Consider the following 27,939-nt stretch of genomic DNA (forward strand, 5'->3'; position numbering starts at 1 on the left):
CTGAAGAGAATGAAAATAGAAGGGACCCTAGGGAAGAATATCATTTAAGACCAAAACATAAGGCCATGGAAGGGAGTCCACAGGAGCCCAAAGAGAACAAGGAGCAAATCAAATGTTGGAAAGTAAAGAAAGACACTGACAAGTGGTACAAACAAACAAAAATACAGTTGTTTTAACCATAATAGCTTAAAATAACAACTATGTATTTCTAGCCCCTACAATTAACACTTAAACATCATTTCTAGTACTTCCAAGCCACATTTGTATTATTTTGACTAAAAAATTAAATATTCCTGGGACGCCTGGGTGGCTCAGTTGGTTGGGCGTGGGACTCTTGATTTCAGCTCAGGTCAGGATCCCAGGGTCCTGGGATCGAGCCCCACATCAGGCTCCAGGCTGAGTGTGGAGCCTGTTGGATACTCTCCTTCCCTCTGCCCTTCTCCTGTGCTAGCATGTGTGATCTCCTCAAAAAATAGAAGTATAAGTAAAATAAATAAATAAATAAATAAATAAATAAATAAATAAATAAATAAATAAATAAATAAATAAATAAATAAGGTTACAAATGGCACCTGGCCTCAAGGAGTTGGCACTCAAGTTAGGATTCCAATATATTAGCCGTTGGGAGCTGATGACAACAAATTTGAAGCTTGTATTACACGATTTTGTACATGTGGGAGGTACACAGAACATAGATTATTTCAGGGTGCAGAAAAACAATCTAAGGAACAGGGAAGATAAATATTTTGCCGCAAGCATTCATGTATCTAATAGGAGAGTTAAGGACCAAGGCCCAGGTTTACGGACCAGTACTGTTTCCGCTACACTGCGTCGAGATTAAAGGTTGAAAGACTTTCGCTGACCCCAACCTAGCAGAAAAGGGGAGATGAGGACATCTGTTTGATGGGGAGGTCTCTGCGGAGGCGGCCAGGGAATCAGGGAAAGGCCCAGATCCGTGGTCAGAGCACCAGGCAGGAAGAGCTTGGCCTGAGTCAGCTCTCATCTCACGCCCTGACAGTGTCCTGGGAGCCTGCGCTCAGCAGAACTTGGAGGGGTCCGCCGGAACACGGAGGGGTCCGCCGTGCAGGGGTCCGCGCGGGGCCCCTCGCGCTGCGCGCACAAGCCACGCTCTTGGCTCCAACCGCAGCGTTAGGGCCCCGCGAGGGGAAATGAGGGGCGCCGCTGAAGAAGTGGCGCCCACTGGGCAAGTGCCGCCCCCACGACTCCCGGAGTTGGACGGCACCGAACTAAGGGCACCACCTGTGAGATCGAACCCCTCTAGCCCTGTAATCAAGTGACCGCAGGGATCCATGGTCCGTGCGCACCACTCTGAGGGCAGGTGTTCCCAGTGCTGGCTCTTGTTCAGGTTTCAGTTCTGTGCCAATTTCTCTTATTTGCTCCCCCTCCCCCAATACAATCCTACAGGATTGTTTTTTGTTTTTGTTTTTGTTGTTTTTTGTTGGGGGGGGGCGGGTTGCTGCTGAGGAAACAGCCTTCGAAAGAATAAGTGATATGGGCAAGACCACGTAGTAACTGGTAAGGACAAAATTTGAACTTCAGTTTGAGTCTTTCCACTATGCCTTTCTACATTTTCTCAGTTGCAAGCGCTGACAGGCCATGTCAGGGGCAACTCAAAGCCATAACATTTCCTGGTTTGTGTAAATGGAAGGGAAAGTTTGTAAGTGAGGAATCTGAAGACCCGTCTTAGACTTAAGGTACAGTTATAGATAAGAGGCCGGAGAAAAACAGAAAAGCCATCAGCCATTGGAGATTCTGGAGAGCAGATTCTCAAAGCCGTGTGAGAAAAGTTAGAAGACGAGGCCATTAAAAAAATAAAAAGACTTTCACCGCAAGAAACAGAAACTCTCTGTTACTAGTTTTAGCACAATGAAGATATATTTATCGTAATATAAGAATAGCTATGTTTACATAATGTAAGGGCAAGAAGTCAACAGTTTTCCAAAAGAAACTGGAAGGGGAAGATTGAAAGCCATCAGAAACTCAGGAAATTCTGTTCCTTGTCCGTCTCTTCATTTCTCTGGGTGTCCTTTCCATTCACCTCCCTCCCAAAACTCACCTTCTCTCCCACTTTGTCCATTACGGTGGGGCGTGACAAATCACATCTCCCAAGGTCTATCTTCTCATCAGGAGACCAGCCCAAACAATCCAGGAAAGAGTATACTTATACTATGGACCCAGTTCAAGTTAGATGCTCACCTTTGGCCCAATCAACTAGGATCAAGGAAAAATCCTCATGGATGTTAAATATGCAGTCTAGGGAGGACTGATAGGAGTTATATAGAAATCTCAAAGGTTATCCACAATTGAATGGTAGCTGTCTGTTATTTTTAATTGTCTTATCTATTGAACACCTCCCCTGCATTTTTGTAGATCCCTAACTTGTGAAGCTCACCTTTCCAAAGTAGAATATATGACATTTTATTTTTCAACTTCCCTTGCAGCCAATATAGGCACATGGATAGATTCTGCGGGTACCCCTGCACCAGGTTCTAATTTGGAGAGAAATAGCGTGGAGTGAGGGAACGAAGCTCAGCAAACAAAAGTCCAATCTCCCTGACATCATGAAAGTGGGGATATGGGTAATTGCTAGAGGGATCGATGGATCAGGGAAGCCACCGCATAACAATTTGCTACAGTCCAGTTTAAGGTTGGAAAATGAGTAAGACTATTTGAGAAACAATTATTGGATTTTTTTTTTCAAGATTGCAATCTTGATGGTTTGAGGAAAAACATTCTCTCAGGGGACTACAAAACAGTGAAAAATTGGCAACTCTAGGGGTAGATGTTCCTCTTAATTTTAACCCAAGAAAATAATTAAAATTAACTTGTCCTTAAATTTTCCTGCAGAAAAGAAACACATTTCATCCTCCCATTTCTCTATTGTATCTTAGTGAAAAATGTCAAGACGTCGTCTGTGGATAAGAGAAGAAACAAGATTGTTGGGGGTAAGAGCAAAATGCTTCTTGAACAACTAAATGACTGTAGTGTCACAATTTCTAAATGCAAAACTGAGGAGACTTTAACCACCTCTATTGTGAACTTTCCAAACGGAAGAGGGTTAATGGTCACGTCATGCCTGCATTTTCCACATGCAAGCTGATCATCTAAACTGTACATCAGGCTAAAGCTACATAACTTTAAATACTACATTTAAATAATTCCAAACCATTACAACTTAGTCACACTCCAAGAAAAATATATTCTGAGTTATGGGTAGAAACTCCCTTTTGGGCATCTAGAAATTATTTCATGTTAAGCTAATGATAACACGGCCCCAAATGAGATGGTCAGATTGTAGAAATGTATTCAGGAGAAGCTGCCGACATAAAGCTTTGTGGCCAGTGATCATAGTGGCGATGTGTTCTTGACTTCATCCCCAGGACATGCCACTGTTTTCCCAATCAGCTCCCAGCAAATGTAGCAGGCTATCCTTTCGCATGATCTCCCCATTTTGCTGGGTGATAGAGTCAGATTAGGAATCAAACCAACAGGATTAAAGCTTGGTCCAGGAATATTCCCAACATCTCAAGTGTATTATTGCCTTCACTTATTTAAGATCTACCTCATCTTCTGACAGAATTGGACGAGGACTCTACGTTAAAGCATGCAATGAACCCAAAATTTCCTCTCCTCTTTCCCAATAATATGATATTAAAGGTTTTTATTTCTGACCTTCTTGCCCACTTATCTGGGCAAGGATATTGAGAAGGAATAAAGTGTGTCCGAGAATAAATAGGACAGTTGCTGGCTACATTACTGCCCTTCTAATGAGATCTACCATTACCCAAGAGTTCAGGTCTCATTTCATTTAATAAAACATTCTAGCCTCCAGTTCCAGTTTCCAGCGTCCAGGACAAGATGGAATAGACACACTTCTCCCTATTCCTATCACTAATTACAGCTAAAACTTTTGACAGATATAAGAAGACTCCTAGCAGTAACAAGGCCATACCCCCATGTCCTTGCCAACACAATACACACGAAGATTTGCTGAAACAGAAGATTTAAACTGTACTAAAATACAAAAGCATAAAATTTACCATCAAACCCATTTTTAAATGTACAGTGCAGGGACGTTAAGTACATCCACACTGTTGGGCAACCATCACCACTGACGGTTTCTCCACAGAACTCTTTTCATCTTGCAAAATTAAAACTCTGTACCTATTAAACAATAATTCCCCCACTCCCTCTCCCTGCCCATAGCCCTTAGCAATAACAATTCTACTTTCTGTCTCTATGAAATTTGACTGCTGTAATACCTCAGATACTTGGAATCATGTAGCACGTGTTCTTTTGTGATGAGATTCTTTCACTCAGCATAATGGGTCCCAGGTTCATCCGTGATGTAGTTGATGTGGAATCTCCTTTGTTTTCAAGGCTGAATAATACTCCGTTGTATGCATAACTACACTTTGTTTATCCATTCATCCGCCAATAGACACGTGGGTTGCTTCTACCTTTTGACTATTGTGAATAATGCAGCTAAGAACACAGCTGTAAAGTAGCTCTTCAAGTCCCTGCTCTCAACTCTTTTATATATATACCTAGGAATGGAAATGCTGGGTCATAGAGTAGTTCTATGCTTAACCTTTGAGAAACTGCCAAACTCTTTGCCTAGCAGCAGTAACATTTTACATCCCACCAACAGTACACAAAGGGTCCAATTTCTCCACATGGTCTTCAACATTTGTATTATTTTTGATGATAGCCATCCTAATAGGTATAAAGTGGTGTGGCATTGTAGTTTTGATTAACAATTCCCTAACGGTTAGTTAGGCTGCTGAGCACCTTTTCATGTGCTTATTGGCCATTTCCATATCTTTAGAGAAAGGTCAAGTCCTTTGCCCATTTCTTAGTTGGATTGTCTATTTTTGTTACTGTTGTTGAGTGGTAGGAGTTATTTATATATTCTGGATATTTACTCCTTCCCAGATATATGATTCACAAATCTGTCTACCATTTTGTGAGTTGCCTTTTCACTCTATTGATTGTGTTCTTTGGTGCACAGAAGTTTTAAATTTTGACATAATTCAATCTATCTATTTTTCCAAAAATTATTGCCAAATCCAGTGTCATGAAGCTTGTCTCCTTTATTTTCTACTAAGTTTTTGTTGTGTCATCCCAGCCTATTGATAGTGATTTGGGGGGGGATAAGAAACATGTTTTGGCCTAAGGCACATATTATACCAAGGTCTAGTTCCTCATTCTGATATTATACTATAAATTACATAAGATGTAACCACTGGGAGAATCCAGGTTCAGGGTGCACAGAACCTGTACTATTTTTGCAAATTACTGTGAATTTATAATCATTTAAAAATAAAAAGGGGTTTTTTCTTTTTTCTTTTTTTTTATTTATTTTTTTTTAATTTTTTTTTCAACTTTTATTTATTTTTGGGACAGAGAGAGACAGAGCATGAACGGGGGAGGGGCAGAGAGAGAGGGAGACACAGAATCGGAAACAGGCTCCAGGCTCTGAGCCATCAGCCCAGAGCCCGACGTGGGGCTCGAACCCACAGACCGCGAGATCGTGACCTGGCTGAAGTCGGACGCTTAACCGACTGCGCCACCCAGGCGCCCCTAAAAGGGGTTTTTTTCTTATTATTTAAATTCAAGCTAGTTAACATGTAATGTAGTACTGATTTCAGGAGTAGAATTCAGTGATTCATCACTTAAATACAATGCTCAGTTCTCATCCCAACAAGTGCCCTCCTTAATGCCTATCACCCATTTAGCCCATCCCTCCACCCATCTCCCCACTAGCAACCCTCAGTTTGTTCTCTGTATTTAAGAGTCTCTTATGATCTGCCTCCCTCTCTATTTTTACCTTATTTTTTTCTTCCCTTCCCTTATGTTCACCTGTTGTGTTTCTTACATTTCACATATGAGTGAAATCACATGACACTTGTCTTTCTCTGACTGACTTATTTCACATAGCATAATACACTCTAGTTCCATCCACATTGTTGCAATGGCAAGATTTCATTCTTTTTGATCGATGAGTAGAATTCCATTGTATCTATATACCACATCTTCTTTATCCATTCGTCAGTTGATGGTCATTTGGGCTCTTTCCATAGTTGGGCTATTATTGATAGTGCTGCTATAAAATTGGGGCGCATGTGCCCCTTCAAACAGGCATATTTGTATCCTTTTGCATAAATACCTAGTAGTGCAATTGCCTGGTCATAGGGCAGTTCTAATTTTAATTTTTTGAGGAGCCTCCATGATGCAATCCCTATTAAAATAACACCATTTTTTCACAGAACTAGAACAAATGATTCTAAAATGTGTATGGAACCAGAAAAGACCCCGAATAGCCAAAGCAATGTTGAAAAAGAAAATCAAAGCTGGAGGCATCACAATTCCAGACTTTAAGTTGTATTACTAAGCTGTAGCCATCAAGACAGCATGGTACGGGTACAAAAACAGACACATAGATCAATGAAATAGGATAGAGAACCCAGAAATGGAGCCACAAATGTATGGCCAACTTATCTTTGACAAAGCAGGAAAGAATATCCAGTGGAAAAGAGACAGTCTTTTTAGCAAATGTTGTTGAGAAAACTGAACAGTGACATGCAGAAGAATGAAACAGGATGACTTTATTAACCATACACAAAAATAAATTCAAAATAGATGAAAGACAGAAAACCATCAAAATCCTAGAGGAGAAAACAGGCAGCAACCTCTTTTACCTCGGCAGCAGCAACTTCTTAGTAGACATGTCTCTAGAGGCAAGGGAAACAAAAGCAAAAATGAACTATTAGAACCTCATCAAGATAAAAATCTGCACAGCGAAGGAAACAATCAACAAAACTAAAAGGCAACCAACGGAATGGGAGAAGATATTTGCAAATGACATATCAGATAAAGGGCTAGTATCCAAAATCTATAAAAAAATGTATCAAACTCAAGGCACAAAATAAGTTTTTAAAGATCCTACACCCTTCACTAAACTCAGACTTCAGACAAATTTATTGTATCCTATGAAACTCTACACCACTGCCATGTGGGAAAAGCCCTATCTACCCCAAAGACCCCTTGCTTCCTTCCCCTGCCACAACCTGTCAGAAGTGCCACATAATGCATGGTATTGTGTTGCATGGATGGCAAAGTATTCCCCAAATGAGAGAGATATCCCGCCAACTAGCCACTTTTTGGCTCTCCTTATAATCATATATCAGAACAGAAGCCTGTTGCAAATTTCAAGTTAGCTATCCTGTTTATGAGGATCTGTGAGGAAAAAAAGATGTCAGCGTCCCCAGGCACTGTAGAAACACAAGTAAAGCAAGAGGTACTAGGATCTGAACTCCGATATAACTCCTTCAGATTTTTCAGGCTTAACTCCTGTGTTTCAGTGGTAGGGAGGTGCAAGGAGGGGTCGTTGATTCAGCTGTGGCAGAAGGAGGCACACCTGAGAAACATCTATCTGAAAACCAATGGAAAGTCCCTACAGCGAGTTGTGGCTCTACATAGCAAGCTTAAAAATTTCCTCCTCCTTTGACTTGGAAACGATCGTAGCTGGTCTGGCTTTAGTGGGCAGAAATCCTCCTCAATCTCCACACCTGATAATGTTTCCTAGGAAGAGTTATAAGAAACCAGAAATCCCTTGGGGCACCTGGGGGCTCAGTAGGTTGAGCATCCGACTTCAGCTCAGGCCATGATCTCATGGTTCGTGAGTTCAAGCCCCACGTTGGGCTCTGTGCTGACAGCTCAGAGCCTGAAGCCTGCTTCAAATTCTGTGTCTCTCCTCTTAAAAAGTGAGAACAGGGGCGCCTGGGTGGCGCAGTCGGTTAAGCGTCCAACTTCAGCCAGGTCACGATCTCGCAGTCCGTGAGTTCGAGCCCCGCGTCGGGCTCTGGGCTGATGGCTCAGAGCCTGGAGCCTGTTTCCCATTCTGTGTCTCCCTCTCTCTCTGCCCCTCCCCCATTCATGCTCTGTCTCTCTCTGTCCCAAAAATAAATAAACGTTGAAAAAAAATTAAAAAAAAAAACTGAGAACAAACTGAGGGTTGATGGGGGGTGGGAGGGAGGGGAGGGTGGATGATGGGTATTGAGGAGGGCACCTTTTAGAATGAGCACTGGGTGTTGTATGGAAACCAATTTGACAATAAACTTCATATATTGAAAAAAAAAACAAATTCTGTGTCTCCCTCTCTCTCTGCCCCTCGCTTGTACTCTCTCTATCCCTCTCTCTCTCTAAAATAAATAAACATTAAAAAAAAAAGAAACCAAAAATCCCAAGGATTCACTATCTCTTTTTTTGACTCCTGTTTATAAAGGACAGAGGACTCTACTCTATGTCCAGATGGGCATGGGAGTGGTAAAAGAAAATCTCAATTTTAGGAGGATGAGAGAAGGACAAGTAAGGTCAGAAATGCCAAGTCTGGTAGCTGTATCTGCAGGTGTAGATTGTTGGCCACATAGGCACTGATGAACATTGAGGGAGATTAATTCTTTCAGGGCTCCAAGAATCATGCCATATGATCTCTTAGCTAGCCAAGTAGATAAACAAGCTCCTAGTACAATTTTATTGGGCATGTGAATAGTCATTGTATCTGAAAACTGCTCTGAAATAATAACCTAGCCTCCTCATTTAAATTAAATGTTGAGAATCCTAAAATTCTGTTAGGTAGTCGCCTTTTTCTCCATCTTGACATTTTCTTGATGTTGGTTCCTTTCAAAGATTGAACTAGAATAGTAGTAATTAATTAATGGCATTCTTTCCTCCCAGGCCATACAAATAATGACTGGTCTGATTGTTCACTTCGTGGGACAGCTCTGGACGTATTTGTTTACCACACAAGTTATTGCATTTGGAAAAGCATATCTTCCTCTTGTAGTAATAACAAGATACGCATATTGGTCATCTGTGTGTGTAAGTGAATAATCTATTCCTTCATTGTTATTCATTTATTCATCACATTTAGTGACTGTTTCCGAACCAAGCAGTGTGTCAGAGATAGAACACAAAAAAAATTCACAATCTCTATTCTCAATGAATGCATTCTTATATCTAGTTGAAAAGGAATCTATCAATAGGAAAAGAACCTAGATCCTTACCAGTAATATTCCTTCATAATAAGAGTATGTCTTTGTTAACAGGATACTTTTTACATGCTCTTTGGATAATGGGAACAATAGTAACAGTAAGGTGCATAAGGTGCATTTTTGTAAAATAGAAAATGGTTGGTGACTATTTCACTACCCATAGGCCATTTATTTTGCCAGTGGAGCAAGTAATATGAGCGAGCACAATTGCTAAGGAAATAGTAGGACATACAGAATTTACATAGGGAAAGAAAACTGAAGTCTTTTTGTTCTGTTGATCTGAGAAGAATTTGGTGGAATTGAAAAGAAATCTCTAAAGAAAAATTCACTATGTCTGTGAGTATGGTGGATAACGCGACATTGTCCCCACAAAATCTTGAGTGAAAATCTTAATAATAATAATAATAATATTAAGAAGAAGAAGGAGAGAAGGAGAAGAAATTTGAAATTTGGTCATTCAACCAGTACTTATAGAGTACCAACTATATGTCAGGTCCTGTTCTTGGTGCCTGAAATGCGTCAGCAAACAAAACAGATCCCAGACTTTAGGGAGCTTTATTCTAGCAGGGGTAGTATGTTACAAGGGCTATGGAAGTAAAAAAGAAAAAGTAGAGTAAGGGGGAATGAAGATTCTGGGGAAGTAGTGAAAGGATATAGGTTATTGTTTTAAATTGAATGGTCAAAGTAGTTCTCATTGAAAAAGTTACTATTAGTAATCTATTGTTACATAACAAACCATGACAAAACCCAGTGGCATACAAACAAAAGTACAGTTGACCCTTGAGTGATGTGGAGGTTAGGGACACTGACCCCTGTACAGTTGAAAATCTGTGTATGTTAATCAACATAGTACCAGAAGTCCTAGCCACAGCAATTATACAAGAGAAAGAAATAAAAGGCATCCATATCCATATGGGTAAATAAGTAGTTAAACTGTCACTATTTGCAGGTGACATGATACTATATATAGAAAATTTTAAAGACTCCACTAATAAGTCAATTCAGTATACTTGCAGGATACAATATTAATACCCAGAAATCAATAGCATTTCTATATACTAATAGCAAAGCAGCAGAATGAGAAATTAAGAAAACAACACCATTTACAATTACACCAAAAAAAAAAAAAATTAGGAACAAACTTAACCAAAGAGGTGAAAGACCTGTACTCTGAAAACTATAAAACATTGATGAAAAGAGTAGCACCTGGGTGGCTCAGTCGGTTAAGCGTCTAACTTCAGCTCAGGTCATGATCTCACAGTTCATGGGTTCAGGCCCTGCGTAGGTCCATACGCTGACAGCTCAGAACTCAGAGCCTAGAGCCTGCTTCAGATTCTGTGTCTCCCTTTCTCTCTGCCCCTCCCCTGCTCCTTTCTCTCTCTCTCTCTCTCTCTCTCTCTCTCTCTCTCTCTCTCTCTCTTTCCAAAAACTAAGCATTAAAAAAAATTTTTTTTAATTGATGAAAGAAATTGAAGACAACACAAATCCGTGGAAAGATATACTGTGCTCATGGATTGGAAAGATTAATACTGTTAAAATGTCTACAGATTCAATGCAATCTACAGAATCAATTCAATTCCTATCAAAATACCAATAGCATTTTTTACAAAACTAAAAACAAATAATACTAAAATTTGCAGAAACCATAAAGACCCCAAATCTTGAAAAAGCAATCTTGAGAAAGAAAACAAAGCTGGATATATCACAATCCCAGATTTCAAGATATACTGCAAAACACTATGGTACTGGCACAAAAATAGACACATAGATCAATGGAACAGAACAGAGAGCCCAGAAATAAACCCAGGCTTATATAGTCAATTAATCTTTGACAAAGGAGGCAAGAATACGCAATGGGGGAAAGACAGTCTGTTCAACAAATGGGGCTGGAAAAACTGGACAGCTACATGCGAAGAATGAAACTGGACCACCTTTTAACACCATACACAAAAACAAACTCAAAATGGATGAAAGACCTAAAATCATAGGTCTTAGGACCTATGGATGGAGACCTGAAACCATAAAAATCCTAGAAGAGAGCACAGGCAGTAATTTCTCTGATATCAGCAGTAGCAACATTTTTATAATTCCCAAGGCAAGGGAAACAAAAGCAAAGATAAACTATTGAGACTACATCAAAATAAGAAACTTTTTCACAGCAAAGGAAACCATCAACAAAACTAAAAGACAACCTACCGAATGGGAGGAGACATTTGCAAATGATATATCCAATAGAGGTTACTATCCAAAATACGTAAAGAACTTACGCAACTCAACACCAAAAAAAAAAAAAAAATCAATATGATTACAAAATGGGCAGAGAGAGAGGGGGAGACACAGAATCCAAAGCAGGCTCCAAGCTCTGAGCTGTCAGCAGAGCCCGATGCGGGGCTCGAACCCACGAACTGTGAGATCATGAGCAGAGCTCAAGTCAGATGCTTAACCAACTGAGCCACCCAGGTGCCCGATTCACCTATTTAAAGTGGCCCCCAAATATTCTCTTATATACCACCAGCCTGAGTCTGACAAATATAAATGTATGAATAGAGAAAATGGGAATTTTATAAATCAGTTATAGCCCATAAAATCAAGGGTTTTTTGTTTCTGTTTTGTTTGTTTGCCATACCACATCCCATTAGCTGGTCTCTATGTCCTAAGCCCTTCTTCAGGGGAATTGACATCTTTGAAACAGTTGATGATCTAACTATACATCATTTGGAATTCACTGTTGCTCATATACTCCTTTGATGTTTTTAATGGACCATCATCCAGAAATGGAGCTGCAAAAGTGAATGAACGTATGTGTTCAAGCTCTGCACTTTGGGATGAGGCCTGCAATATACAATAAATAACTACAGTAATTTTCTTTATGACCATGATTCTGTCTGACATTAAAAAAGAAAACATCCTGGTGATGGTCTTCTTTCTGATGACTTTGTTTTATGTTTTGGTTTTCTGGGAGGCTTTTCCAGAATGAGAACCTCAAGTGGAGAAAGTCCAAGATGCTAAGGAAGAACAGAGTCTTCTTGGTCCAGTGCTTAGTACTTGGTAAAGCACTTGGTAAAGTGCTTATTTCACTGCAGGGTTTGTTTGTTTGTTTGTTTGTTTTTTAAGAAAACAGGACCACCACAAGATTTATGGAAATACAGAAACTAGTATGAGAATCGGAGCCTTCACAAATGTGGGAGTTCCTGGAGATGAGAAGACGTGGAGAGAGTTGGAGAATCGTAAGGAGAGTCTCTAACTGCTTCTGCCTGAGGCACCAGCAAGAGTGGAAAGGTTGAAGTTGTAATTAAATCTAAGAAGCCATGGGTTCCTGGCCACCAGAGTGGGGTTGCCGAGGGAAGGTTATGGAGAAGTCTGGAAACTGCCTGTGGAAGACAAAAATGAAAACATAACAGAGGAATAGGAGAAAAAAAAAAAAAAATAAGGCCATGGCTGCCATGTCTGATCACCATGATCTTGTGAGAGTGATACTTTCTCCTTCCCTTCTCTCTTCCAAATACTGCTCCAGATTTTCTTTTGGCCACTTGTAAGCAGAGACCATCAGAGGAAAGGAATTCTGGAAAATGTAGTTCTGAGCCTTCGGTGGAAGCTAGGAGGACCAAGTTGGGTATAAGTAATTCAGCGAATTGCTCTCTATGTAACTATTACAACAACAACACAGTAAAACAGAAAGAAAATATGAACCCCCATTTTACCAATGAAAAAAGCAAAACTAATGATAGAGTCTATGTGACTCTACTGAGTCACATAGAAAGCAAATGCAAGGAATTCAAATTCAGAGCCTTCTGACCCCAAAATGCTACTTAGTATTGCCATGTTAGTGGCCCCATTTTTCTGGGGAAAGAGCATTCCTTCCCTTTACCACTAATGGAATAGTTAATGTTTTAATGCTATGGGACGTTTCCATGCATGCGTAAAGTTGTACCAATGACATGAATAAATTTCTGGTACACCCTGTCATCTTTCTAACAAGTTTTAGGAAATGATAGAAGGTTTCAGCACAAGCTACTCATGGAAGACATTATATAATTCTTATATTTAAACATGTAAAATGAAACTTAAATAATTTCTGAATTATATTTTCCATTACTAAAATATTTTTAACATTGTAATAAAAGTACTTCCATGTGAAATCACCAGTATATATCATTGTCTAGTAGTAAGTTCATTAATGGGATATATTTTCTCGTAATTCACCTTATGGGATCACTAGATTATGATTGACAAAATCTAAGTAAAATTTGACACTCCTTTTGCCCTATGAAGTCAACTTGAGATCCACATGGTTCCATTTCCAATGCATGTGTTGTTTTACTGAACAGAGACTTCTTGCCTTCTCCATCTCTGTAATACAGAAAATTGAATTATTTTTGGAATGATTTTCTCAATGGTCCCACCAAAGAATTAAGATGATATTCCTCATGTTACAGCATTCCAGAATTCTTTCACTGTTTAAGTTTATATATAAAAATAATGACTAGGTATATTAATAAATGTGATTTTTGTTTCCAGTTTCTCTTCTCAGGAGTCTTTGCAGTATTAACAGAGAGGATGCGTTCAACGTTCTTGGTAAGTCAGAATACTTGTAGCAACTATAGAGATAACAGTTTTATTTGCCAGAAGAAGGAGAGTCAGTAAGCAGGTAACATTGTCTCTGAGTCACTTGAGAAGGAACAAAGCCGGAGACATCACACCTCTGATATCAGACTATGCTACAAAACTATAGTAATAAAAACTGTATGGCACTGGCATAAAATAGCACAGACCAACGGAACAGAATCCAGAGCCTGGAATTAAATCTCTGCATTTATAGTCAACCAATATTCAACAAGGAAGTCAAGAATACCCAATGGGGAAAGGATAGTCGTTTCAACAAATGGTACTGGAAAACCAAATAAACAATATGCAAAATGATAAAATTGGATCCTCATCTTACACTGCTGTTATTTATTTTAAAAACATACTTTACATATAGACAGGTTTAAGTAGAAGTTGGAATAACAATATTTGTTGTGAACACCAACCAAAAGAAAGCTGTATTAATATTATACAAACTAGGCTTTAAAGCAAAAGTTATCAGATTTTTATTAGAAAGGGACACTGCATAATACTAAAAGGTTTAGTTCAACATAATGTATAATAATCCTAAATATTTACCTTTTTAAAAAAATTTTTTTTTGAGAGAGAGACAGAGTGTGAGCAGGGGAGGATCAGAGAGAGAGGGAGACACAGAATCCAAAGCAGTCTCCAAGCCCTAGGCTGTCAGCACAGAGCCTGATGCGGGGCTCGAACTCACAAACCATGAGATCATGACCTGAGCCGAAGTTGGATGCTTAACTGACTGAGCCACCCAGGTGCCCCATAAATATTTACCTATTAAAGTAGCTTTAAAATAAGCAAAAAAAATTTTTTTGACAAAATAAGAGAGAAAGAGAAATCTACAATCATATTTGGAGAAGCTATGTGACTTTCTACCAGAGAATAGAAAAAGAAGAAAAATACCTCCCAACCCATTATGAAGACAATATATCATTGATTCTAAAACTCTACCTGGATCTTATAAGAAAAGAAAATTACAGACTAAAATCCCTCATGACCGTAGATGTAAAAATCCTAAAAATATATATTAGCAAATAAAATATAGAATATAGAAAAATGCAAATAGAAAGGATCATACGTCATGACTAATTCCAGAAATGCAAGGTTAGATTAACATTTGAAAATAAATCAATGTGATCTACCACATTAAAAACATAAAAATCAAGTGATCAACTCAATGAATGAAAAAAAAACCAAAAGATATCTGTCAAAAGAGAGAGGGAGAAATAATATCATGCTTAATAGTGAAAACTGAAAATTTTAATACTTCCCCTAATGCTTTATCTTTTAACAAGAGAAGCATATAGGCTATCATCATATATCTTCAGTATTTTATTTAAGGTGTCCTATCCATTGCTATAAGGCAAAGAAAAAGGAAGTATATGATATTGGAAAGAAGAAAAAATATTTCTGGATGACAAACTTTAAGAAATAAATGAATTTTATATCTTCAATATATAAAAACCAAATAAGTTATCTTTCTATATGCTTGCAGAAACCAGTGGATAAACAAATGTTAAAATACCGTTTACATTAATATTAAAATTGTTAAGACTCGTAGAAACAAATATATCAACATATGTGCAAGATTTCTACTCTAGGGGCGCCTGGGTGGCTCCGTCGGTTGGGCGTCCGACTTCGGCTCAGGTCACGATCTCGCGGTCCGTGAGTTCGAGCCCCGCGTCGGGCTCTGGGCTGATGGCTCAGAGCCTGGAGCCTGTTTCCGATTCTGTGTCTGCCTCTCTCTCTGCCCCTCCCCAGTTCATGCTCTGTCTCTCTCTGTCCCAAAAATAAATAAACGTTAAAAAAAAAAAATTAAAAAAAAAAAAAGATTTCTACTCTAAAAAAGATACAAGAAAACAATGTAATGGCATCTTTAAAGCACTGGGGGAAAAAACTGTCAACTAGAATTCCATACCTACTGAAAATATCCCCTTAGTATCAATGGTGAAATCAAAAATCAGATCTACAATACCAAAGGAAATTAAAGTTCTTCAGGCTGAAGGGAAGTGGTGGCAGATGGAAACTTAGACACACAAGATGAAATAAAGAACACCAGAAATGATAAATATATAGTGTGTTAGTGCACTATTGCTGCTGTAATAAATTACCACAACCTTATTGACTTAAAACAACATAAATTTATTATCTTAGAGTTTTAGAGATCAAAAGTCTCAAAATCAGAATGTTGACAGAACTGTTTTCCTTCTGGAGGTTATTGGGAAGATTTTGTAACTTGCCTTTTTTTAGCTTCTAGAGGCTGCCACATTCCTCGGCTGGAGCCACACCATTCTAATCTCTTATCCTCTGTCTCATAAACACATTGTCTTTTCTTTGTTATCCTCTTTCCTCCCTCTTACAAGGACCCTTGTTACTACATTAGGCCAAACCAGATATTTGAGGATAACCTTATCTCAAGATCTTTAACTTAATCACATCTATACATTCCCCTTTGCCTCATATTTACGTAGTCACAGTTTCTGGGGATTATGACATCTATTATAGAGCTATTATTTAGCCTACCACATATAGGTAAAGATAAAATATTGTGTTTTTTATTTCTTAATATCTTTACTGACTACTAAAAACAAAAAATGTACCCCTAAATAGCCAAAAGCAATCTTGAGAAAGAAGAACAAAGCTGGAGGCATCGTGGTCTCTAATTTCAAACTATATTACAAAGCTATAGTAATCAAAACAGTATGATAAATGGCATAAAAACAGACGCATAAATCAATGGAACAGAACAGAAATCCCAGAAATAAACCCATGCATGTATGGTCACCTAATTTATTACAAAGGAGCCAAGAATATAAAATGGGAAAGGGCAGTCTCTTCAATAAATGGTGTGAAGAAAACTAGACAGCCGGGGCACCTGGGTGACTCAATCAGTTGAGCACTGACTTTTGGTTTCAGCTCAGGTCATGATCCCACGGTTCATTAGTTTGAACCCCACGTCAGGCTGTGTGCTGACAGTGCGGAGCCTACTTTGGATTCTCTCTCTCTCCCTCTCTCTCTCTCTCTGCCCCTCCTGTGTGCTCTCTCTCTCTCTCTCTCTCTCACACACACACACACACAAAATAAATAAACTTTAAAAAAATTTTTAAAGAAAACTGGACAGCCACAATGCAAAGGAATGGAACTAGACCACTATCTCACACCATACAAAAAAATTAATTCAAATGGATTAAAGACTTGAATGCAAGACCTGAAGACAAAATTCCTAGAAGAAAACATAGGCCATAAGCTCCTTGACATTGGTCTTGACAATGATTTTTTTTTGGACTTGACACCAAAGACAAAGGCAACAAAAGCAAAAATAAGCAAATGGGACTACATCACATTAGGAACTTCTGCACAGCAAAGGAAACCATCAACAAAGTGAAAAGCCAACATACTGAATGGGAGAAAATAGTTACAAATCATATATCAGATAAGGAGTTAATATCCAAAATATATAAAGATCAAGCACAAAGCAATAGCAAAAAAGCCAAACCAGTTTAAAGTTGGGTAGAGAATTGAAATAGACATTTTTAAAAAGTTTTCTTTAAATTCCAGTTAGTTAACATATAGTGTAATATTAGTTTCCAGTGTACAATATAGTGATTCAATGCTTCCATAAACACCCAGTGCTCATCACAGCAAGCATACTCCTTAATCCCCATCACCTATTTTACCCATCCCCCCTACCCACCTCCCCTCTGGTGACCATCAGTTTGTTCTCTATAGTTAGGAGTCTGTTTCTTGGTTTGCCTCTGTCTTTTTTTCCCCTTTGCTCATTTGTTTTGTTTCTTAAGTTCCACATATGAGTGAAATCATATGGTATTTGTCTTTTACTGATTACTTCTTTCACTTAGCATAATACTCTCTAGCTCCATCCACACCCTTGCAAATGGCAAGATTTCATTCCTTTTTATGGCTGAGTAATATTCTATTGCATATATATACCACATCTTCTTTGGACACTTGGGCTATTTCCATAATTTGGCTATTATAGATATTGCTGGTATAAACATCAGGGGTACGTGTATCCCTTTGTATTAGTATTTTTGTATCCTTTGGGTAAATACCTAGTAGTACAATTGCTGGATCATAGAGTAGTTCTATTTTTAACTTTTTAAGGAAACTCCATACTGTTTTTCAGAGTGGCTGTACCAGTTTGCATTCTCACCAACAGTGCAAAAGCGTTCTGCTTCCCCCACATTCTCACTAGCACCTGTTGTTTTCAAAGAAAACATACAGAAGGTCAACAGGTACACGAAAAGATGCTCAACATCACTAAACACCAGGGGAGTGCCTATCAAAACCATAATATCACACCTGTTAGAATGGCTACAATAAAAAAAAAAAGGAAATAAGTTTTGGAGAGGATGTGGAGAAAAGAGAACCCTCGTGCACTATTGGTGGGAATGAATTGGTGCAGTCGCTATGGAAAACAATATGACAGATTCTGAAAAAGTTAAGACTAGAACAACTACCATGTGATCCACCAATTCCATTTCCAGGGATTTATCTGAAGAAAACAAAAATACTAACTTGAAAAGATATATGCATCCCTATGTTTATTGCAGCATTATTTACAATAGCCAAGATACAAGAACAACACACACACACATACACAATGGAATATGACTCACTCATAAAAAAAGTATGAATTTTTGCCTTTTCCAACAACATGGATGGACTTTGAGGGCATTATGCTAAATGAACTAAGTCATATGGAGAAAGACAAATACAGTGCAATCTCAGCCTAGAAAAATCTAAATTTACATATATATATGAATACTCTACAAAAAGTCTAAAATTTCTAAAAATCTAAAAAAAAAAAACAAAAAACCTTTATACAACTAGAGAACAGATTGGTGGTTGCCAGAAGTGGAGGGTGGGGGTGGGCAAAATGAGTGAAGGGAGTCAAAATGTGTCTACTTCTAATTATAAAATAAATAATCATAGGGATGTAATACACAACATGGCAACTGATAGTTAATAATACTGCATTGCATATTAAAAAGCTGCTAAAAGAATAAATCTTTTTTTAAGTTTTTATTTATTTATTTTTGAGAGAAAGAAAGAGAGAGAGGAGAGAGAGAGCACGCACAAGCAGGAGAGGGTCAGAGAGAGGGGGACAGATGATCTGAAGCAGGCTCTGTGCACACAGCAAAGAGCCCGATGTGGGGCTTGAACTCATGAACCATGAGATCATGACCTGAGCCAAAGTCCGACGCTTAACCGACTGCACCACCCAGGTGCCCCAAAGAATAAATCTTAAAAGTTCTCATCGCTAGGATGAAAATGTTTTTAACTATGTATGATGATGGATGTTAACTAGACTTATTGTGGTGATCATTTTGTAATATATACAAATATCAAATCATTATGTTGTACACCTGAAAGCAATATAATCATGCATGTCAATTATATACCTCACTTTAAAAATTAACATTATATTTTCAATTTTATAACATGTGTGAGTAAAATATTTTACAAAAGTAACACAAAAGTAAATAGAATTAAAATACCATAAATGTGTTATGTTTTACAAGGAGTGGGACAATATTAATTCTGAGTAGAATGTGATATATTAAGGATACATATAGCAGAACCTAGACTATACAATAATACAAAACTATGCAGTTAAAAAGCCCATTAAGGAGGGGCGCCTGGGTGGCTCAGTTGGTTGAGTGTCGGACTTCGGCTCAGATCATGATCACAGCTCATGGGTTGGTGCCCTGCATCAGGCTCTGTGCTACAGCTCAGAGCCTGGAGCCTGCTTTGGATTCTGTGTGTCTCCCTCTCTCTGTCCCTCCCCCACTCCGGCTTCCCCCCTCTCAAAAATAAATAAAGATAAAAAAATTAATAAAAATAAATAAATTTCCCATTAAGGAAACAAAAGCTTAAAAAATATTTTAACCCAGGGGTGCCTGGGTGGCTCAGTCGGTTAAGCATCTGACTCTTGACTTCGGCTCAGGTCATGGTCTTGTGGTTTCGTAAGCTCCAGCCCTGCATTGGGCTCTGCGCTCGCGTCATAGAGCCTTCTTGGGATTCACTCTCTCCCTCTCTCTGTCCCTACCCCACTCGCACTATCTCTGTCTCTCTCAAATGAGTAAAATAAAAACCTTAAAAACAATATTTTAACTCAAAGCAGAGAAAGAAAAAAAAAAAAAATAGAACAACCTAAATATATCAATAATCATATCACAGGTAAATAGACAAACACTCCAGTTAAAAGTCCAATATCCTCAGACTAGCCAAACAAGTAATGCCCACTAGAAGTAATAGAATATCAAAAAATATACATGAAAAGATGGACATGCATAAGCATAAGGAAGCTCATGTGTTATAATCATTAAGAACCAATAAATATGAAAACATACCATGTGACTACCAATAGAGACATTTCAGTGTAATAAAGTGTTAATTCATCAGGAACACATAACTACCACAAATGTGTAGGTATCTAATATTAGAAGTTTAAGATAAATGAAGCAAAAACTAAAGAAATAAAAGGAGAAATAGAAAAATCCACAATCATAATAGATTTTGACATGTCTCTCTAAGTAATTGATAGAACAGGTGAACAAAAACCAGGAGTAGAAAATTGAAACATTTGACTTAGTTAATCTTTGTAAAACACTACACAGAGAAAGACTCTAGAATACATACTCTTTTAAACTGCACGTAGAATGTTCACCAAGATACAGCATACATTGGAACAGAAAATAATAACAAATTTCACAAGACTGCATGAAATATTATAGAATAGGTTTATTATTCTTACTATAGGCAACCTACTGATGGAACAGAAATAACTTAAATAAAATTAAATTAAAATGAAAGCAAATTAAATTAAAAATTAATCATTGTATATCTAAGAAATAATCCAAATATTTGGAAATTACGCAATACAGTTAAGAAATAACACATGAATAAAAAAAATCACAAAAAAAACTAGAAAATATTTTGAGCTGAATGACAGAAATACTACATATCAATATTTTTGAGATAAAACAATGCTTGAAGGAAATTTACAGCTTTTAAAAGTGTATAGTAGAAGAAATGAAGGGTTTAAAGTCCAATTATCTGAATTTCCAACTTAAAAACTAGAAAAGAAAGAGAATATTTAATACAAAGTAAGTGGAGGGCATGAAGCAATAAAGATAAGAGCAGGTGCCAATAAAATAGAAGATAGATAAACAAGAAACTAGCAAAGCTGAAAATTTGTTCTTTGAAAAGATTAATAAAATTGATAAACCTCTGGTAAGATTGATCAAGAAACAATAAGATAAAACACAAATTACTGTATCAAGAATTAAAGATGAAATATCAGTACAGATACTAGAGACAGTAAAGAAATAATATGGAAATGCTATAAATGACATTATACTAATAAACTGTGAAAAACACAACTTACCAAAAGGACAAGAAGAAACAGAAAATTAAATATCCCTGTATTTGTTAAAGGAATTGCATTAATCATTAAAGATCTTTCCATGAAGAAAATTCTAGGCACACATGTTAAGTAATAAATCTATCAAAGATTTAATGAACAAATGATATCACATGGTACACAAAATATTTCAGAAAACAAAGGAGAAGGAACATTTTCCAACGGAATTTTTGGAATCCAACATAATCCTGACACCAAAAATTAGCAAGGACCTTAAAAGAAAAAGAAAAATAGAAGATCACTGCCCATAATGAATGCTGATGTCAAAATACTTAAAATATCATAAATCATATTCAGTGATATATTTTTAAAATCATAATGCAGTAGAATTTATTCCAGGAATGCAAGCTTGGTTCAACGTTCGAAAAACAATCAGTGTGATTCAATATATTAGGGTAATTAAAGAAATGAAGAAAAAGCATTTGAAATTTTTTTTTAATGTTTATTTATTTTTGAGACAGAGAGAGACAGAGCATGAACGGGGGAGGGGCAGAGAGAGAGGGAGACACAGAATCTGAAACAGGCTCCAGGCTCTGAGCTGTCAGCACACAGCCCGACGCGGGGCTCGAACTCACAGACCGCGAGATCATGACCTGAGCCGAAGTTGGCCGCTTAACCGACTGAGCCACCCAGGCGCCCCTGAAATTTTTTTTTACAAGGATCTTATCAAAATAGTAGAAGTGAATGTCCTCAACCCACTAAAGGGCACCTACAAAAAATTCTATAGCTAATATTATACTTAATGGTAAAAACATGTTTTTCCCTTGGATCTGAATGTTGCAAGTAATTACTGTTTCACCAAATTTATATAATATTGTACAGGAGTTCTTGTCTAGTGCAGTTAAGTCAGGAAGAAGGAATAAAAAACATCAAGTTTAAAAAGTTAATGGTAATACCTGCTTTATTCATAGACATTCCTATACATCCTAAGAAGTCTACACAAAAATATTCAACTAATTAGAGTTTATCAACATTGAGGAATACAAATTCACATTAAGAAGTCCACTGTATTTCTGTGTATTGGAGATGAAATTTGTAAAAACACCTTTACAATTGCACTCAAAAATAAAACACTTAGAAATTATTTTCCCTAGGGGCACCTGAGTGGCTCAATCGGTTAAGCATCCAGCTCTTGATTTCGGTTCATGATCTCATGGTTCATGGGTGTGAGTCCCATATCGGGCTCTGAGCCGACAGCATGGAGCCTGCTTGGGATCCTCTCCCTCTGTCCCTTCCCCACACACATCCCCTCAAAATAAATAAACTTAAAAAACAAGAATTTATCCCTAAGTGTCAATGAAATATTTCCAAAACCTTTGCATACACCACTACAAAACATCACAGAGAGAAACTGAACAGTATCTAAATAAATGGGTATGTTCATGGATGGAAAAACAAACACTTTTAAGATGTCAGTTTTCCTTCAAATGATTTTCTAGATCCAATACAATCCCAATCAAAGTCCTAAAAGGATTTTTTCTCATTGTTGATAAGTTGATTTCAAAATCTATGTGGAAATAATCAAAAAGAAAGGAAGTGTAAAACTAATAATACTTGGTTTTAAGAGTTAATGAACATTTTATTTTAATGTAATTATCTCTAAGGGGAATTTATTCCAAAAGAATAAATTAAGATCAGTGTACAACAGTGAACAGCATATAGATAAACATACGATTTGGGGCTCCCGGGTGGCTCAGGCAGTTAAGCATCCCACTTCAGCTCAGGTCATGATCTCGCAGTCCGTGAGTTCGAGCCCCGCGTCTGGCTGTGTGCTGACAGCTCAGAGCCTGGAGGCTGTTTCAGATTCTGTGTCTCCCTCTCTCTCTGCCCCTCCCCCGTTTATGCTCTGTCTCTCTCTGTCTCGAAAATAAATAAACGTTAAAAAAAAAAAAAGATAGAATTCCACTGATGCAAATGATTACAAGGAAATAAGGATAAGACAAGGATATCCTCCAAAAGTATCATAGGGCTTATCACTCCTCTGACCTCATCTATGGACAAAGTGTGATTATGCAGCAACATTTACATATGCATTGTCCTGAGTACATAGCCTAACAAGATGTGGCCTGAAAACAATGGCACTTTGAGGGATGTAATTAATTCCCCACTATCTTCAAGATAAAATCCTATCTATCTAGATGCCACCTATCTCTCCAGCAAAATTCCCCATGACTCCCCTTCTAGCACTGTTAAATGAACCATGGCGAACTCCTGGAATATTAGCTCTCTGGTCATCTGACCCTGTGTGGCACTGAAAATCTGGCTCTATTGTTAACATTTTTTCCATCTTATTCACATCTGATAGGCACTTGTTCATCTTCCTCACCAGTCTTCCTTGAGAGCAGGGCCACTTCTTTTCTGCCTCTTTATCTAACAACACAGAGGACAGTTTGCATGATACAGAATTGGCATTCAACAATTAGTTGTCAGAGAAGGAATGAATATATGCACGCTACATCAAAAGTTTTATTTTCTCCCAAATTGTTCCGTTATTGGGACAAATCTGCAGTTCTGACAGTCCTTTTGATGGCCTTTACTATTCTGGAAAGATCAGGATTTGTATAAATCTTCTACTTGAATGTACCTGGCAGTGATGTATGTGGATAACTTCCGGTGACTGGTGACTCTCTTCTTTCTATTCCAGATGTCCTATACTATGGCAGTGAACATCGTAAGTGCCTGCGCTGCCGTGATTGGTCTGCTTATACTGTCATTTGAGTTTATAATATACAGTTTGACTACACAAGCTCCTATTTGGCCCGAGGTAAATACCAGGTTTCTACGAGAATTTCGTCACAGATTTAGAGTTACACTTAAATTCTTTGGTGCGCGATCGAAGTAGTTAAGTATTAGGCAGGATATGGCAGTGACCTTTATCATTAGTGTACTCTGATGTGTGCCTTCTGCTACAAATGTGGTTCAAACTACAGGTTACCTTTCTAAACCTAGGATCACCCCAAACCTCAAGTAAGCAAATGGAATGTATTCTAAATATTAATAGATGTGTTTTGAGTGGTTTGGCATTATATTCAATTCTGGTATTGAATTAGTATTGTATTCAAAACTGGTATTATATACCAATTCTGGTATACAATAGGCCCACCTAGTATTTTCATAATGGGCAGCTCAGTTCTTCCTAGGTACCTCATCTAGGAAGCCAGTTTTCCCAGACCTTAAATGATCAAGTGTATTCTAGCAAGATTTGATCTTCAAAGAAGGAAATAACATCCTTATGTACTTGTGACACCCAGGGACCCAGGGATTTATGCTCGCCAGGGATGTGATCTTCAGACAGAATAAAGTTGAACACTATAAATGGATGTGATTTGGAATGTTATGTGTAATCAGTTCTGTATACACACGACTATATGGATCTTTCTGAACTTCCTGCTTCGTGTCTGTCAATCTTCCTGTCAGCAGGTCTGAGTCTGTTTTAAGTGTGTCCATGTTTGTGTTTCACTATGTGTGTATAGCTGTGTTTCTATCCACATGGGACTGTGGACATTTGTGCATTTAACCATATATGTTTGTTCATGTGGAGGGGAGAAGAAGCTATGATGGCAAGGAGATAGGAATCAGTGCTAAGCAAGTTGGGTGGGAGTTAAAGCCATAAGTTCTAAAACCTTCTCTGTGGATTCCTGTCTTTCTGTTCTATCCTATCTGCCCAGAGCTTGACAGAGGTCAAAAGAGATGGGCTTTTGACCAAGACCTAGAAACCAGCTTTTCTGACTTGAGCCTACCAGATGTTGCCTGTTTCTAAATTTTTAGCCTAATACATCAATCTCTCTTTACTTAAAAATCCCAAACTCTTAGTTAATTAGCTAGTTCCAAAGCACTTACATTGGTTTGCATTTTGCTGAATTTTTCTTATTTCTACATAGCTTTGAAAGTGATTTTACAGCAAGTGGGATTGTAAACTTCCTCAGGGAATGATTTATGTCTCTGACTCAATTATAGAAATAAGCTAAGAAATGTTGGGGCATCTGGGTAGCCCAATCAGTTAAGCGACTGACTCTTGATTTTGGCTCAGGTCATGATCTCATGGTTTGTAGGTTTGAGCCCTGTGTCAATGCAAAGCCTGCTTGGGATTCTCTGTCTCCCTCTCTCTCTGCCTCTACCCTACTCATGCTCTCTCTCTCTCGAAAATAAATAAACATTAAAAAAAAAAAGAAAAGCAATGTTAATCTACTTACTCATGGTCAGAGCTCTTTACTTGCAGAACATTCATTCTAATAAAAAATGGTCTAAATTCCAAGTTATTTCACTACACAAAATTGAGCCCTAACAGAAATCAGTTAAATGACACATCAGAGAAACATCTTCTGGCTGCAGGGAATGCTAATATTTTATGACACATACCCTGAAGGATACCTTAAAGTAAAACCTTGAATAAACATAAGCCTCCAGATATTGCTTCAGACTATATTTACACAATAGGAATGTCTCGTTTTACTGGGTTGGAGTGCAATTATAATCTTGATTCTTTCATTTTTCCAACTTATCTCTCGAACCACCAGTGCTTATATAAGCAAGAAATCCAAGGTCTTCTTTCCCGTTGACCATCTCAAATTATTCAAGAACATTGACAGCCAAAGATTTAATATGGACTCCAAACCTCTAGTTGAGTAGTAGTAGACTACCTCAGTGATCTACCAACATGCCCATAATTTCACATATCATGGATTCAGTTGCTATCAAATGGTGTCAGTATTGAAAACTGGTCTCAATAGCCCATGGTGGCCTTGTCACAAAGTGCTTTGGGACCTTCCGGCTTGCAACTATCCAAGTGTCCTACAAGGATATGGGTCTACTGGGGTTTATAGTCAGAGGCACAATCCCAGGAGGAAACCACCTACCCATAGAACACAAAAGCCCTTCTGTTGAGTCTAGTCATAAACCCAAACCTTTTTTTTCCCTCCACTGTAAGTTCCTCTTTAGGGCCCTTTCCTAAAACAGGCCTAATTCTAAACGTCTCTCCATTAAATAAGTTCTGTAACACTGAACTTCAAGAGTGTTCCAAGTCCATCTTCTCTAGAGGTCCACTGGCTTCAGTGAAAATTTGCTGACCTTACCCAAAACCACACACAGGAAAACGTAATCGATGATTCTCTTTATCCGTTTGGCAGAAAACTGTCAGCTTATGCTCATCCTCAATAATTATGAGTTATCACCATGATCAAGAAAATACATATAAATAACCACAGTTTGGGGGGCTGAGGATATATTGAGTAGTTATTCTGTTAGTTTTTTATCTTCTTGCAATTAATTGTACAATGCTTTGATTATTTTAAAAGTGTTAACGTATAAATATCTGTAAGGAATGTACATTTTATTTTTGGAAACAGAGAAGTGGTAAAATCCTTTCAGAATATCTGTTTTTATTCACCATCTTGGAGTTGTTTACAGCGTGCACAGTGGCCCATTGGATATACAAAGCTAAACATCTCAGATAATAAAGATGTGGTAAGTATCTCCTTTCTCCCTTGGTGAATTAGAAGGTACTGGCTTCCATTATGAACTTGTTTGAAGAACTGAACTAAAGTTTTACTAAGATTTTAGTGTCGTCTCTAAGATGTGTTAAAGGTAGCTGAAAACACACTGTACTAATGTGCACTGAACAGGTTTCTACACAACTGAGGGACAATAATTTGCCCTAGACAAAGATGTTTTGTATTACATAATTTTTTATGTTCACACCTCGTAAGAGAACAGGATAGAAGATAGATGATTTTCTGGCTTGAGTCTGCTTAAGTCAATAGATATTTCACTAGAAACAAACAAAAAGAACTTTTTGGAGGTTATAAGCAGGTCCAGGGATATGGGAATGCTGAAGTCTTATACCTTTAATTTTCAAAGTTTGAGAAAATGTGTTGAATAGCAAAGTGTAGACTCTTTGGCGTTTTCAGAAACCACGATTTTACAGTAACTGAGAAGTTGGAAGAGATGGTAAAATCCATTTTCCTACTTCCTCCACATCTACTACTTCATGTCTAAAGACAAACTTTATCTCCAACTGACCTCAACATCACAGAATCAGAGAACTTTGGTAAAAGATACATCTGCCCTTTCCTCCCCAGTTCCCCTATCAGAGGCCCAGGTTTAAGGATCACTGAATCATAAGAACAACTCAGAAGGAGTGCAACGTTAATGTGGAGGAAAGAGTGGTTTATCTATGTATTCTAGACCAGATACATAGGGAGATTTAGGAAATGATCATTAAGAATCAGAATGCCTAGGGGTGCCTGGGTGGCTCAGTCGGTTAAGCGACCGATTTCGGCTCAGGTCATGATCTTGCTGTTCATGAGTTCAAGCCCCACATCAGGCTCTATGCTGGCAGCTCCAAGCCTGGAGCCTGCTTCATATTCTGTCTCTCTCTCTCTCTGTCCCTCCCCTGCTCATGCTCTGCCTCTCTCAAAAATAAATAAACACTAAAAAAAAAAATCAGAATGCCTAGAACCCTGGGGGTCTTGGAGCAGAAGTAGGAAAAAAGATTTGAGAGAAAAGGGGAAGGGAGATACTTACAGATCTTGTTTTCAAATATTTCTGGTTCTAAGCCTTCATATGTACTTGGATGAAGCCATTGATACCCAGATAATATTTTCTTCCACCTCAAGCATCTGCTAAGTAAGGATAGGCATTGAAACATTCATACTAAAGTACAAATCACTGAGATCAAATCAACCATTGCTCTGATAGGAGAATGGAAATGCAAATTGCCAAATAATGTGAAAAAAATGAAGGAGCCCAAGGAAACCTTTCATCTAAGCTATGAGATGAGGTAAGAATGATATGGGTAAATCTCAGCTTTGA

At 37.9% G+C, this 27,939-nt stretch overlaps 1 protein-coding gene across 10 annotated transcripts in view; it reads left to right on the plus strand.

Moving 5' to 3' along the window:
• The first annotated feature begins 1,103 nt into the window (after window positions 1-1,103).
• Window positions 1,104-27,939, plus strand: part of LOC102899106 (membrane-spanning 4-domains subfamily A member 14) — a 28,174-nt gene continuing 1,338 nt past the window's right edge. Inside the window, exons 1-7 of one of the 10 annotated variants that reach the window (XM_019812478.3) lie at window positions 1,111-1,536; window positions 2,913-2,966; window positions 8,761-8,904; window positions 13,596-13,652; window positions 23,774-23,800; window positions 26,536-26,592; window positions 27,826-27,907. In XM_019812478.3, coding sequence (XP_019668037.2) covers window positions 2,919-2,966; window positions 8,761-8,904; window positions 13,596-13,652; window positions 23,774-23,800; window positions 26,536-26,592; window positions 27,826-27,858 — 366 coding nt within the window. In that variant the 5' untranslated portion in view covers window positions 1,111-1,536; window positions 2,913-2,918 and the 3' untranslated portion in view covers window positions 27,859-27,907. Of the gene's footprint in view, window positions 1,537-2,462; window positions 2,589-2,868; window positions 2,967-8,760; window positions 8,905-13,595; window positions 13,653-23,773; window positions 23,894-26,535; window positions 26,593-27,825; window positions 27,908-27,939 lie in introns of all 10 variants that reach the window. The other 9 variants (XM_019812473.3, XM_019812475.3, XM_019812477.3 and 6 more) reach the window with 9 other exon arrangements.

This window comes from Felis catus, chromosome D1 (genome assembly GCF_018350175.1).
Source record: "Felis catus isolate Fca126 chromosome D1, F.catus_Fca126_mat1.0, whole genome shotgun sequence".
NCBI classification, from domain to species: Eukaryota; Metazoa; Chordata; class Mammalia; order Carnivora; family Felidae; genus Felis; species Felis catus.